The sequence below is a fragment of the Bubalus kerabau genome, chromosome 7 (genome assembly GCF_029407905.1).
Source record: "Bubalus kerabau isolate K-KA32 ecotype Philippines breed swamp buffalo chromosome 7, PCC_UOA_SB_1v2, whole genome shotgun sequence".
NCBI classification, from domain to species: domain Eukaryota; kingdom Metazoa; phylum Chordata; class Mammalia; order Artiodactyla; family Bovidae; genus Bubalus; species Bubalus kerabau.
Window position 1 is genome coordinate 118,095,983 of NC_073630.1, and position 14,390 is coordinate 118,110,372.

The window sequence follows — 14,390 nt, forward strand, 5'->3', positions numbered from 1 at the left end:
TTTCTCAAACATCTGCTGAGTGTTGGAGCAACAGTGGCATCAGCTTCTTTGACAATCAATCCCACATGGAGTGTTTTCGAAACACTGCTTGGTCCGCCAGCACCCCAGCCTGAGACCCTGGGGGCACAGCTGTGGCTGAACGGGCTGGGCTGGTCCTTGTGCAGCAGGGGGCCCTGGGTGGGGGTGGGGGCTTGGTTAGAGGTGCTGGGAAGCCTGGCCAGGCCAAGGGTGGGCCATGGGAGGGGGCTCAGGGAGGACTGGGGTGCTGTAAGGAAGCAGGGGGCACCATGATCAGACAGCTCAGGGGCCAGGTCTAGAAGTGGGGGCTAAAGAAGCTGAGTTGCGGTGGGTGAAGGAGCCACCCCTGTGCTCAGCCTTGGCGGTGCTCAGGCGTGATCGTGACCGCTCTCAGCTCTGTCGCAGAGGCCTGGTCTGCCGCTGGTGACACTGTCTGCGTCAGACGGGAGAGGTGCGCCTGGCTAGGGGCTGAGGTCAGGGGCCACAGGGCTCTGTCCAGCTCCTGGCCCAATCCGTCTCCCATCGCCTGTTTGCCCCCTTGCTCCTCTTTCCCTCTCCCTCCTCTCCACGTGCCCCTTCCCCCAAAGAAGCAAACGCCGCTCTTTTCCTGGCTCTTCCATTCTCTCCCATGGGAGACAAGTTACTCCAGCTCTGGACCTCACTTTTCTCATCTGTAAAGTGGAAGTGACCACAGCTCGTGGAGCTGCTGGTCTTGATGCTGATGAACTATCTTGTGTCACACATGTGGCATCCCAGGAGTCCTACCTGTCGTGTTGCTTCTCTTGCCTTGTGTTTTGGTGGCATCTTGTGTGACTTGAGCTTACCTCTGTCCTGTCTCTTCCTCCACTCAGCAGCTCACCAAGTATTCTCACTAAAAGAAGTTCTGGGGAACAGAATTTTCTTTGCCTTGTACTGCAACTCAGATATAGGGAAGCAAAGTGCTGAAAGAGCACAAGGGAAGGAGATTAGTTCTAACCAAGGGAGGTGGAGGAAGACTTCCCAGAGGTGGGGCATTTGGTATGGGGCTCTGAAGGATGAATAGGAGTCTAATTCAGGCAAAGCACATGTAAACAATTTAAAAGGGCATTTTCACCAGCTGAAATACAACGTGTAGTTTTTCATTCATGAAGATCTGGCTTAACTGGAAACCTAGCCCCTTAAAAGTATTTTTCCCCCTCCTGTTAGGCAACCACAGCAAACCAGACCAAATACTACATCTCTTACCGTCGCAATGAATTTGCCCTGATGAAGCTGCCAAAGTATGCATTGCCAAAGGTAAGAGTGGGTTCCTGTTCCACCTGGCCCTGAGCTGTGTCCTGAGCCTGCATGGACTTGGGGGCCTGCAGGTGCCTGGTGATGGCCAGCTCAGGATGGACAAGAGCGAGGCGGCCTTGCTTCCTGCAATGACTCCCCTCCGCCTCCACCCCACCCTTGCATGTGCCCAGCTGCATCCTGTCCTAGGGCCTCCACCATGCTCCTTCCTCTGCCTGTTCTTCCTTTTCCCCAGACTCCCGCACATGTGATGTTTCAGAGGAGTATCTCCTCCCATTGAGCCTCCAGGCTGGTCCTGCTCACACCTTAGGCTTCTCTTTCCTGGCATTCAGGGTGTGAGGAAGGCCCTGTGTCCATCTCCTGCTTTCATCTGGAGTTTCTGGGGCTGGGGCGCAGTTTCTGTTTTATTCACCACTGCATTCCAGCTGTCTGCTATGGTGCCTAGTACGCAGTAGGTGCTCAATTAATGCTACTTTCTTCCCCTTGTGTGTATGTGTGTATGAGTTGGTCAGTCGTGTCTGACTCTTTGTGACCCCATGGACTGTAGCCCGCCAGAGTCCTCTGTCCATGGGATTCTCCAGACAAGAATACTAGACTGGGTTGCCATTCCCTTCTCCAGGGGATCTCCCTGACCCAGGGATCGAACCTGGGTCTCCTGCATTGCAGACAGATTCTTTATCATCTGAGCCACCAGGCAAGTCCTGGCAAAGCAAAGAAGAGGGGACGTGGAGGCTGCCCAGACACTGCCCCCGCCCTGTTTCAGAGTGAACTCCACAGTCCCCTCCCTGCTGGTATGGCATTCCAATTTTACAAAGGAAGTGACTGAAGATCAGAGAGGCTAAGTATCCTGTCTGAAGTCACACAGCTGGTAAGAAGCCGAAGCACATTTCACACTGAGGTCGAGGGTGCGGGGGTCTGAGACCAGCCTCCGGCCACATCCCCCTCCGGAGGATGTTTTCACTCCCTGTGCATAATTCAGAAACACAGATAGAAGCAGCCTTTCCTCACCCACACGCTTACTGAGCATCGCATATAAACTGGGAACTGACTCTACAGCTGTGAGTCAGACACCTCAAATTCCTTCCCTGGCTGGGTTTTCAGAGGAAACAGGCAGAAAGTCAGGCAGACAAATGTGTGGAATAATTGCCGGCTGTGGTGTGTGCTGAAAGGGGATAAGAGGCAAAGCCAGAGAATGACAGAGGATGGGGGAAGCTTCCCTGAGTGGAGTGTTTGCTCTGAAGCCCGAAGGCTGGGGGAAAGCTGTTCACGGGTGGGACGGTGCAGGTGCAAAAGCTCTGGGGCCCGAGAGACCTGGCTGGAGGGCAGAGGGTGGGGGCCAAGTGAGAGGAGGCCATCGTTCCTATCACCCAGCTTCAAAGGATGACTGAGGACCTCCTCATGGGGTGGCATTCGTATTGGCGCTAAGTGTCCCTAAGCTCACTCAGGAGTCCTGCCCAGGACCGGTGATGGGCCGGGGGTTGGGAGTGATGCACAAGTCAGGCTGCTCTCAGGGATCATGCCCCAACCCCGAGCCCAGGGTGGGGTGTCCCAAGACCACATATGGTCTTGTGAGCACACTGCCCATCCAAGCAGCAGGCTGCTTCCGCTCCACCAAATTCAGGAGAACAGCCAGATCCCGTGTTCCCACCAACAACGTGGAGAGCTACCTGACTGAATTTCCTAATCAGATTTTGTTGTTATATGGTGAATTTGTGACTCTTGCCTCTTTCCTCCACTCAAACCATTCCCATCTTTTTTTTTTTTTTCTTTCATTAATGGCCCAAGTAACATCATGAAAACAACAGAAATCAGAGCCGAGGGGAACTCACCACGTCCTCCCCACCTCCTTCCCTCCCTGCCCTCCCCCAGCCCTGTTTGACTACCTCTGGTCCCTGGCCCCAAGCCAAAGTGACTTTTCTGCAGCTGCGTTATCTCAGTCACTCTGTCTGCAGCCTGGCTTTCACATGACAATGTCTTGGGAGAATTTTTCCCGAATGATACATGATAGCCCCTTTTAAATGACGGCAAAACTTTCAACTAATGAGACCGTGCCTTGTTCTGCCAAGCCAGACTCCTGTTGTGTAGGCATTTGGGTTGTTTCCATATTTCGTAGTTATAAACTGTGCTGCTAGGAATATATTTGCGCTCACAGGTATTTATTTTTTTATTTTCACAAGTTAGTCTAAGAAGAATTTCTGGACCAAGGATATAAATATTTGTGGAGCTTAGTTGGTTTCTAAAAGTGTTCCACCTTGCCACCAGCAAAGTTAGAATAGGCCTGTTTTAACATGGCTTCGCCAGATTTTGTGTTGTATCAATTCTATCTTCCTTCTACTTAAAAAGGTATAAATGGCCTCATTCTGTCGTTTTAATTCACCTATCTCTGAAAACTAAAATGGGTAAACAGTTTTTATTATATTTGTCAGCATTCTTTGCTTAAATTGTTTACTTGTAGAGATTTTAAAAAAATACTCAAGAGAAAAAAAAGAGAAAAAAGAGAAAGAAAAAAAAGAAGGCAAAGGCTATAAACAGACAAAAGAGAGGAAAAATCCAAATAACCACTGATTCTATAAAAACATTCATAAGCATAAAGTGAATGCAAATTTACTTTAAAGTGAAATAGTCTTTTATCTGTAATATGTTCACATGAAATAAAATCCATAAAGTGTAGGAATAAAGGAGAAAGTGACGTCAGGGAAGAGGGTGGGGTGGAAGCACGGAGTCCTTCTTCTCACTTAGGCCAACAACCACACTGGCAGAACCCTCCTAATGTAGTGATTTTGGAACTCCTGGCCTGTTCCAAGGCTTGCAGCTTCCAGGGGAAGGCTTGGAAGGTAAGTCATTAATTTCCACAGTTTTGGCTCTTCCCAAGGTAGCAGCTAAACATCTCTCCCGACCTCTCCCTCAGCCACAGGATAGCATCCATGCACATGTTCCTGGAGCCGTGGACACACAGCTTGCAGGATTCATGATGCTAATCCCTGGGCACCAGTAGGTCTGGGACTATGTGCTCCTGATCATGAAGCACTTAATTTCTTCCACTTGGTGGTGGTTTCAGCATCTTTAAAACAACTCAGGAATTGTACATCAGACACTATTATCTAGGTCCTTCAGAGAGGACCTAAAGCAGAGGATACGGGGGAAGGGCCTGTCCTGGGAAGGCCCCATAGGGTTCTGCTGGTCTTACAGCCAGAGCCTGTTTCCACCCTCATCCCCACATTTATTTTTCTTCTTTTCCCTTTTGGGAGCCAACATTTAAGGACAGAGGATGAGATGATCAGATGGCATCACCAACTCAATGGACATGAATTTGAGCAAGCTCCAGGAGATAGTGAAGGACAGGGGAGCCTGACATACTGCAGTCCATGGGGTCACAAAGATTCATATATGACTCAACAACTGAACAACCATTTAAGGATGAGGACATTCAGAAGCAACAGCCATATGGAGGGATGTAGAAAGTCACGAAGCATGCCCAGGAAAAAGCTCACGCTCAGACAAGACTTGAGGAGAACTTCAGTTTACACCTCAGGCTGATTCCCAAGACACACACAGCCTGCAGCAATAAAATCAAAATAAAAAACAAACAAAAAAGCCAGCAAACCCTGGAGAGGGGAGGAAATCTGATTTCCAGAGTTCCTGCATTATTAGATTGCAATATCCGGTTTTCAACAGCAAGGAGATTACAAGGCAAGCAAAGCAGGGGCCATCCGTTCAAAGGGGAGAACACCAGCAGAAGCAGCCTCTGAGAAAGGCCAGACGGCAGATGTACAAGACAAAGACTTTAATGTAACTGCCTTCAAGATGCTCAAAGAAGTAAAAGAAACGGGGAGACAGTCAGGAAAGCAGTGTGCTCATGAATTAGAAATACAAGCATACCTCGTTTTATTGCACCTAGCAGATACTGCATTCTTTTTAACAAGTTATAAGTTTGTGGCAACCCTGCGTGGAGCCAGTGTATTGGGCCATTTTTCCAACAGCATTTGCTTTTTGTCTTTGCATCATATTTTGATAAATCTCACAATATTTCAAACCTTTTCATTCTTACCATATTCATTATGATCAGTGACTTTTGATGTGACTGCTATAATTGCTTGGAGCCAACTTAATTGATAAACATTATGTGCGTTTTGACTGCTCCACTGAGCAGCCATTCCCCAATCTTTGTCCTTCTCCTCTGACCTCCCTGTTCCCTCAGACATACAAAATTGACATTACAATGGCCTCTAAGTGTTCCAGTGAAAGGAAGAGTCACACTTCTTTCACTTTAAATTAAAACCTAGAAATGATTACACTTAGTGAGGAAGACTTGTTGAAATCCAAGACAGGCTGAAAGTCAGGACTTTTACAGCAAACAGCAGGTTGTGAATTGAAAGGAAAAGTTCTTGAAGGAAATTAAAAGTGCTACTCCTATGAACACATGAACAATCAGCCTTATCACTGATATGGAGAAAACCAAACAGCCTTATCACTGATATGGAGAAAGTCTGAATCATCTGGATAGAAGATCACACCAACCACAACATTCCATTAAACAAAGCCTAAACCCAGAACAAAGCACTGTGCTGTGCTAAGTAGCTCAGTCATGTCAGACTCTTTGCAATCCCAGGTTCCTCTGTCCACGGGGATTCTCCAGGCAAGGATACCAAGGTGGATTGCTACGCCCTCCTCCAGGGGATCTTCCCAACCCAGGGGTCAAACCCAGGCCTCCCACATTGTAGGCGGAGCCCAAGGAAAGTGCTAACTCTCCTCAATTCTATGAAGGCTGAGAGGTGAGGAAGCTGCAGAAGAAAAGTCTGAAGCTGGCAGAGATTGGTTCATGAGGTTTAAGGAAAGAAGCCGCCTCCATAACATCATAGTGCAAAGTGACAAAGCAAGTGCTAATGTGCTAATAGAAGCTGCCACAAGTTATCCAGATACGACTAAGGTTATTAATGAAGGCGGCTACAGTAAACAACGAATTTTCATTGTAGACATACAGCCTCTGTTGGAAGAAGATGCCATCTATGGATGCCTGGATCTATGGATATACATCTATATACATATCTATATACATCTATGGATCATCTACAGAAGATGCCTATGAAAGATGACTTTCATAGGTAGAGAGGAAAAGTCAATGCCTGGCAGCAAAGCTTCCAAGGACTGACTGACTCTCTTGTTAGGAGGGGCTAATGAAGCTGATGACTTGAAGTTGAAGCCAGTGCTCATTTACCATTCTGAAAATGTTAGGGCCCTTAGGAATCATGATAAATCTACTCTGCCTGTGTTCTGTAAATGAAACAAAGCCTGAATGACAGCGTATCTACTTACAATATGGTTTACTGCCTATTTTAGCCCCACTCTTGAGACCTAGTGCTCAGAGAAAGATTCCTTTCAAACTATCACTGCTCATTTGACAGTGCACCTGGCTCCCACGAGCTCTGATGGGATATACAGTGAGATTAATGTCAGCATGTTGGTTTCACACCTGCTGACACAGTGTGCATTCTGCAGCTCATGCATCCAGGAGGGATTTCAACTTTCAAGTCTTAATATTTAATAAATACAGCTCACAAGGCTATAACTGCTATAGACAGTGATTCCTCTGATGAATCTGGGCAAAGTCCATCGAAGACCTTCTAGGAAGGATCTGCCATTCTAGATGCCATTAAGAACATTTGTGATTCATGAGAAGAGGTCAAAGTGTCAACATCAACAGGAGTTTGGAAGAAGTGGAGTCCAACCCTCATGGATGACTTTGAAAGGGTTAAGACTGCAAAGGAGGAAGTAACTACAGATGTGGTAGAACCAGCAAGAGAACCAGAATTAGAAGTGGAGCTGGAAGATGTGACTGAATTTCTGCAAGCTCATGATAAAACTTCAAGGAATGAGGAAGTGCCCCTTATGGACGAGCAAAGAAAGGGATTTCTTGGATGGAATTTACTCCTGGTGAAGATGCTGTGAAGATTGCTGAAATTACAGCAAAGGATTTAGATGTTACACAAGCTTAGTTGATGGGGCGATGGCAGAGTTTGAGAGGATTGACACCAATTTTGAAAGAAGTCTACTGTGGGTAAATGCTATCAAACAGCATTGCATTCTATAGAGGAATTATTCAAAAAGGGAAGAGTGAATAGATGCGGCATTGTTCATCGTTGTCTTATTCTAAGAAGTTGCCAGAACCACCACTCTGATCACACAGCACCTGCCAACATCCAGTTCAGACCCTCCACCAGCAAAAAGATTAGGACTCACTGAAATCTAAGATGGTGGTTACCCATTTTTTAACAATAAAGTACTTTTTAGCTAAGGTATATACATTTTGTAAGACGTAATGCTATTGTGCACTTAGAGATTACAGTATAGTGTGACTGTAACTTTTATATACACTGAGAAACCAGAGCAATCTGTGTGACTCACTTTATTGTGATGTTTGATTTAGGGGGTGGTCTGGAACTGAACCCACAGTATCTCTAAAGTGTCCCATACCAAAAAATAGATAGAACACGTGGAACCATAAAGAAATCCTGAAGCTGAAAGGAACAATAATTGAAATGGAAAATCCACTAGAGAGATTCAAAAACAGATTTGAGCAAATAGAAGAAAGAATCAGAGAACTTTGAAGATGGGACAATTGAAATGATAAAACCTGAGGGACAGAAAGAAAAAAAAAAGTGAAGAAGAGTGAAGACCATCTAAGAGACCTGTGGGCCATCATCAAGTAAGCCAATATATGAACTATGGAAGTCCCAGAGGAAGAAGAAAGAGAGAAAGGGGCAGAGGAATTATTTGAAAGCCCGAAACTTCCTTAAAACTGATGAAAAACATAACTATCAAGATCTTTAAAAGCTTGGTGAGCTCCAAGTAGCATAAACACGAAGAGTTCCACACCAAGACGTTATACTCAAGCTGTGGAAACACAAAGAAAGAATCCTGAAAGCGGCAAGAGAGAAGTCACTCATCACACACAGGGTCATCAGTGAGATTCTAGGGAGATTTGTTACAGGAACCTTGGAGGCCAGAAGGAAGTGAGCTGCAGTCTTCCAAGTGCTGAAAGAATTTGGTGACAATGTTGCTTCATTCAGCTGTTCCTTAAATTTTAAGTAAAAATCTATGAGGAAATTTCCCCTGTCATTCTTACTAAAATGTTTTTAAGCTTTCCAAAAGTACTTCTTTAAAATGGTTTCACTACAACTAATGGAATAATGCAAATATATATACCATCTCTACCTGTTTACCACTCCATTCCTCCTTTCCATGACCACCTCACTTCATTCCTCAAGGCAACTGTTGTAGGAACTCTTGTTGTTCACTCGCTCATTTGTGTCCAACTCCTTGCAACCCCATGGACTGCAGTCACCAGGCTTCCCTGTCCTCCACTATGTCCTGGAATTTGCTCACACTCATGTCCACTGAGTCAGTGATGCTATCCAACAACCTTATCCTCTGTCACCCCTTCTCCTCCTGCACTCAATCTTTCGCAGCATCAGGGTCTTTTCAAATGTCAGCTCTTCACATCAGGTGGCCAAAGTATTGGAGCTTCAGCTTCAGCATCGGTCCTTCCAATGAATATTCAGGACTGATTTCCTTTAGGATGGACTGGTTGGATCTCCACGCTGTCCAAGGAACTCTCAAGAGTCTTCTCCAGCACCGCAGTGTGAAAGCATCAGCTCTTTCATGCTCAGCCTCCCTCGGGGTCCAGCTGTCACATCGGTATATGACCACTGGGAAAACCATAGCCTTGGCTCCACAGACCTTTGTTGGCAAAGGGATGTCTCTGCTTTTTAAGATGTTGTCTAATTTTGTCATACCTTTCCTTCCAAAGAGCAAGCATCTTTTAATTTCATGGCTGAAGTCACCATCCACAGTGATTTTGGAGCCCAAGAAAATAAAATCTGTCACTGCTTCCACTTTTCCCCCCATCTATTTGCCAGGAAGTAATGGGACCGGATGCCATGATATAAGTTTTTTGAATGTTGAGTTTTAAGTCACCTTTTTCACTCTCCGCTTTCACCTTCATCAAGAGGCTCTTTCGTTCCTCTTCACTTTCTGCCATTAGAGCAGCATCATCTCCATATTTAAGGTAGTTGATATTTCTCCCAGCAATCTTGATTCCAGCTTGTGATTCATCCAGCCTGGCATTTCACATGATGTACTCTGCATAGAAATTAAATAAACAGGGTGACAGTATACAGCTTTGATATACTCCTTTCCCAATTTTTAACCAGTATGTTGTTCCATGTCTGGTTCTAACATTGCTTCTGGACCCACAAACAGGTTTCTCAGGAGGCAGGTAAGGTGGTCTGGTAGTCCCATCTCTTTAAGAACTTTCCACAGTTTGTTGTGATCCACACAGTCAAAGGCTTTAGTGTCGTCAATGAAGCAGAAGAAAATGTTTTTCTGGAATTCCTTTGCTTTCTTTCTGATCCAATGGATGTTGGCAATTTTATCTCTGGTTCCTCTGCTTCTTCTAAATCCAGCTGATACATCTGGAAGTTCTCAGTTCACATACTGCTAAAGCCTAGCTTGAAGGGTTTTGAGCATTACCTTACTAGCATGTGAAATGAGCACAACTGTATGGTAATTTGAACATTCTTTGGCATTGCCTTTCTTTGGGATTGGAATGAAGACTGACCTTTTGCAGTCCTGTAGCCACTGCTGAGTTTTCCAAATTTGCTGACATGTTGAGTGCAGCACTTTAACAGCATCATCTTTTAGGATCTTAAATAGCTCAGCTGGAACTCCATCACCTCCACTAACTTTGTTAATTGTATATTCATTCTTATTCTTCATCTTAGTTTAACAAAGCCTAAATCTTAGCTGGTGCCTTGCTTCCCAGCTGGGACTAAATTTTACAGCTTCCCTTGCAGCTACATGTGGTCATTTCTGAAATCTGGCCAATGAGATTAAGTGGAATCATCAGGTCTGGGAGACTTCTCAGAGCCCTATTTTAAAGACTAGCCTTTCCCTCCTCTTTCCTCTCTCCCTCCTTTTGCCTTACACATTGACAAGATGGCTGGCTGGAGCTCTAGCAATCATCTCGGACCATCAGTAGATGGGGCAGAATTGGGCAGTGGGATGGTGACTCAGAAGGAGCCTCTGTTCCTGGTGACTCTGTCCCTGGTGATTCCAGCTTCTACACTGGGATCTCTACCTCTGGAATCCTTTTACATTTGGGGAAAAATGAGTTTCTATCTCATTTGAGTCACTTTGCAGTTTATATTACTTATAATCAAACGTAATTCTACCTGATAACAAACACTGGCAACTCTGATGTTTCCACATATTTCCCCAGACATATGGATATGTGTGTGTGTGTGTGCCCGCGCACGTGCATGCTCAGTCTCTCAGTCATGTCCTTTGTGACCCCATAGACTCTTTGTGACTCCATGGACTGTACCTGGCCAGGCTCCTCTGTCTATGGGATTTTCCAGGCAAGAATACTGGAGTGGGTTGCCATTTCCTCTTCCAGGGGATCTTCCCCACCCAGGAATCTCTCCTGCATCTCATGCATTGGCAGACAGACCCTTTACCACTGAGCCACCTGGGAAGCCCATATAAGTATATACACACATGGAAACACATATACATATGTGTGATATTTTAATGTCTTTTGTTTAGAAATGGAGTTAACAAATGTCTCTGCTTCTAACTTTCCTTTTAAAAGAAGAATAATATGAATAATTTAAGGGAAAAATTGTATATTATTTATCACTCTCTAAACACCAAGGATTTTTAAAAGACTGGTCTCAGTGCGTGGAGAGAAACCAGCGCCCTCTAGCTCTGCTTGGGGGAAAGGAACATAATGTAACAAGAACTTTAAAAATGTTCCTTCTCTCAGATGCAGCAATTTCCCTTTTTAGATTTATGTTGTGGAAATACAGAGAGCACAGAGATCTGTGTCTGGGAATGTTTATGACTGTTTTGCACATCATGCTGGAGATGCTAAAAAGCTCACCAGTGGGGAAATATTCAGTGAAATATGGTACATCCACAAAAGGGAATATCATGCAGTCACCAAAAGTGGTGTTTATAAATAATTGTAACAACAGAGAAACATGCTCCTCATAGAACACGCAAGAGCAAGCTACCAACCATACTTGAGAAAGTATATATGAATCACATTTGGGAACAAGCCCAGAAGTAAACATTTTTAAATATTAATACCAGGTCTCTCTAGGAGCAGTACTACAGGCAACTTTTACTCCCTTTATACATTTTCCTTTATTTCCCAAGTTCTAGTAAACATTTACTCAGGTTTTGTAAACATGTACCTGGGTGTGGGGAAGACAAAGTCAGAATGAAGGTGATAGCAGTAAATACTGATCAGCCCCCGTGTGACGGATGCGGGGCGCTGCGTGAGCTCGGAACCTCGGGCCGATAGAGGGTTTTCTCGTGCCGGGCTGCAGGATTAGCGATACCCGGGAGGACACCGCGGCCTAGCATGGAGAAATAGGAGAGGGGAGGTGGGCGAGAGGAGCAGAGATGCCCCACTTCCCAGGCTTCAGGCGCAGCCCTCCAACTCCCCATCACCCTGCTGTCCCATCTCACAGAGGGAACCGCCAGGCCTGTGACCCTGACTCTGTAAGCCCTCCCTGGCTGTGAGCTGCTGGGGTCCACAGGCCAGGACCCCGGTGCGCTGCAGGGCTGTCCCTGGGAGGGAGGTGCATCGCAGGTTTCACAGCACTGCCCCCTCTTTTTTGCAAAGCCCTTTTTTTTTGGCTGCACAGCACCGGGAGGTGGGGGTGGGAACAGACAGGAGGGGAGGGGCCACCACCAGCCTGCACCCTGCCCAGGCGGCCTCACCAGATTGAAGGTCTGTAAAGGGAAGAGAACCCCCAAACTACACTGGCCGTGGTGGGCGGACCAGCGGTCGTGACCAGCGTTGCCCCGCCCCCTCTGCCATCTGTCCTCGGCTCCTGGATCTTGGAAGCTCCGCCGCCAGAGGGACAATAAAAGTCTAGGAGTGATAGAAGGCAAACTGGAGAGGCTGCAGCATAAAAGCTCGTTATGGCTTTGAAACAGGCCTGTTCAGATGCCTTTTCATGTGGCTCCCACGCAGCGTTTGGCGCTGGCTGGGAGTGAAAAGGAAAACAAGAAATTCAGCTTAGCCCTGGGTTTCTTCTTCCTTTTCATTCGACTGTGGATTTTTTTTTATTATTATTATTCTGAATTGTCAAATCCGGAACAAATCCTGAGAGGGGGTGCCTGGCCCACTCAAGAGTTGCCAGGTGTCCTGCTCCAGGTGGGCTTCGGCCTCGGCCGCTGACCTTCTCAGGTCAGGCCTCCTGCCCGCCTGCTGGCCAGGTGCCTGCCCTCAGCTCCCGCCAGGCCCCGAGCCGCCCACTGCCCTGCACAGGCCTTGTTGGCTGTGTGTCCAGCGGGAGGGCCAAGGGCAGGGGTGTCCTGGCCTGGAGGAACTGTGGGTAAAGGGCAGCTCTCTGTATGTAGCAGGCCATCGAGGAGGCCCTGGGAATGAGGCTGAAGCGAATTAATCCAGCCCTCCTTCCCAGTGTACAACCCGGAGGGCAGAGACCAGGGTGGGTCCCCAGCGGGGCCCAGGGCCTAGCACAGCGCCTGGCACACAGCAGGCACTTAATGAACACGTGCTGAGTGAGTGAACTGACATGTAGCTTATCTGATCCTCAGGATGGGGTCGGGGAGGGGCCCAAATGAGACCAGTCCCCGCCTCCCAGGGGTGATGGTCTGCGGTGCATAGGAGTCTCAGCCTCCTCCTAACTGCAGGGACAAGCAGGCAGATGGCATGGCAGGGGCAGGGGGTGGGGGGAGGTGTCACTACGCCCCACCCAGTGCCTGGGCAGCCCCCCCACCCAACGTGGAGGGTGGGAACATGACCCCCATTTTGAAGCTGGGAGAACGGAGGCCCAGAGAGGTAAAGGGACTTGTCTACGGCCACAGAGCACTGCGGGCAGAGCCGGGATGAAAATCTAGGTCAGCCTGACGCCAAGAGGGCTGTAGCCAACCCCCACCCCTCCCCCCAGGCCTGCCCCATCCCCCTACCCCCCACGCCCAGGCCAGCTTCCCTCCCCCGCACCGGCCCCCAGCCCGCACTGACCCCGCTCCCCCACGCCCCCAGGATCTGCAGGTCATCAGCACGGACGAGAGCCAGGTGTTCGTGGCCGTGCAGGAGTGGTACCAGACCGACACCTACAACCTATACCAGTCGGACACGCGCGGCGTGCGCTACTCACTGGTGCTGGAGGATGTGCGCAGCTCACGGCAAGCAGAGGAGAGCGTGGTCATCGACATCCTGGAGGTGGGACCTGAGGGGCGTCTCGGGCCCACAGCCCAGGCTCCGCCCACTCCCCCTGGCCCCTCCCACTCCTGCCCCAGCCCCTCCCACTCCTGCCCCAGCTCCGCCCACTCCCACCTGGCTCCTCCCACTCATGCCCAGCTCCTCCCACCCTGATTCCGCCCACGTCCGCCCCGGCCCCTCCCACTCCCTCTCCTGCCCCTCCCACTCCCACCTAAACCCTCCCACTCCCGCCCCAGTTCCTCCCACTCCTGCCCGGCTCCGCCTACTCCTGCCCGACTCCTCCCACTCCCTTCCCGGCTCCACCCACTCCCACCCGACTCCTCCCACTCCCTCCCCAGCTCCTCCCACTCTGCCCAGCTCCACCCACTACCACCCGACTCCTCTCACTCCCTCCCCGGCTCCTCCCACTCTGCCCGGCTCCACCCACTCCGGCCCGACTCCTCCCAGTCCCTCCCCGGCTCCACCCACTCCCGCCCCGACTCCTCCCACTCCCACCCTGGCCCCCATCTCACCCTACAAAAATGCCCTAATTCAGGCTTTGCAGATCTAGAGGATACCATGCAGGTACTTTCAGAGCAAGAGAGAAAACTCGCTGTTTGTGGTGAAATTCAAAATCTAGTCAAGGAGCACTGTGTAACACTGCTCATGAGAAGAATGGAATTCTTTTGTGGGGATGACATGTTGCTGAGTTGAGGTTCAGGTTAGCCGTCCCCACCATCAACTTACTCGTCAGCCGTCATCTGCAGAGCCATGCGTGCCTTGAGCGCCATTGCACGAAAACAGGCTGAGGGACAGAGGGTGGGGCCATCCCATTGCTGGCCTCGCTGCCTCCCCCCACCCA

At 48.5% G+C, this 14,390-nt stretch overlaps 1 protein-coding gene across 1 annotated transcript in view; it reads left to right on the forward strand.

Annotated features, from left to right (window-relative positions):
* The window catches only part of SORCS2 (sortilin related VPS10 domain containing receptor 2), a 329,996-nt gene that overhangs the window by 266,931 nt on the left and 48,675 nt on the right, over positions 1-14,390 (forward strand). The window contains exons 16-17 of the mRNA XM_055587427.1: positions 1,204-1,293; positions 13,370-13,549. Coding sequence (XP_055443402.1) covers positions 1,204-1,293; positions 13,370-13,549 — 270 coding nt within the window. The remainder of the gene's footprint in view (positions 1-1,203; positions 1,294-13,369; positions 13,550-14,390) is intronic.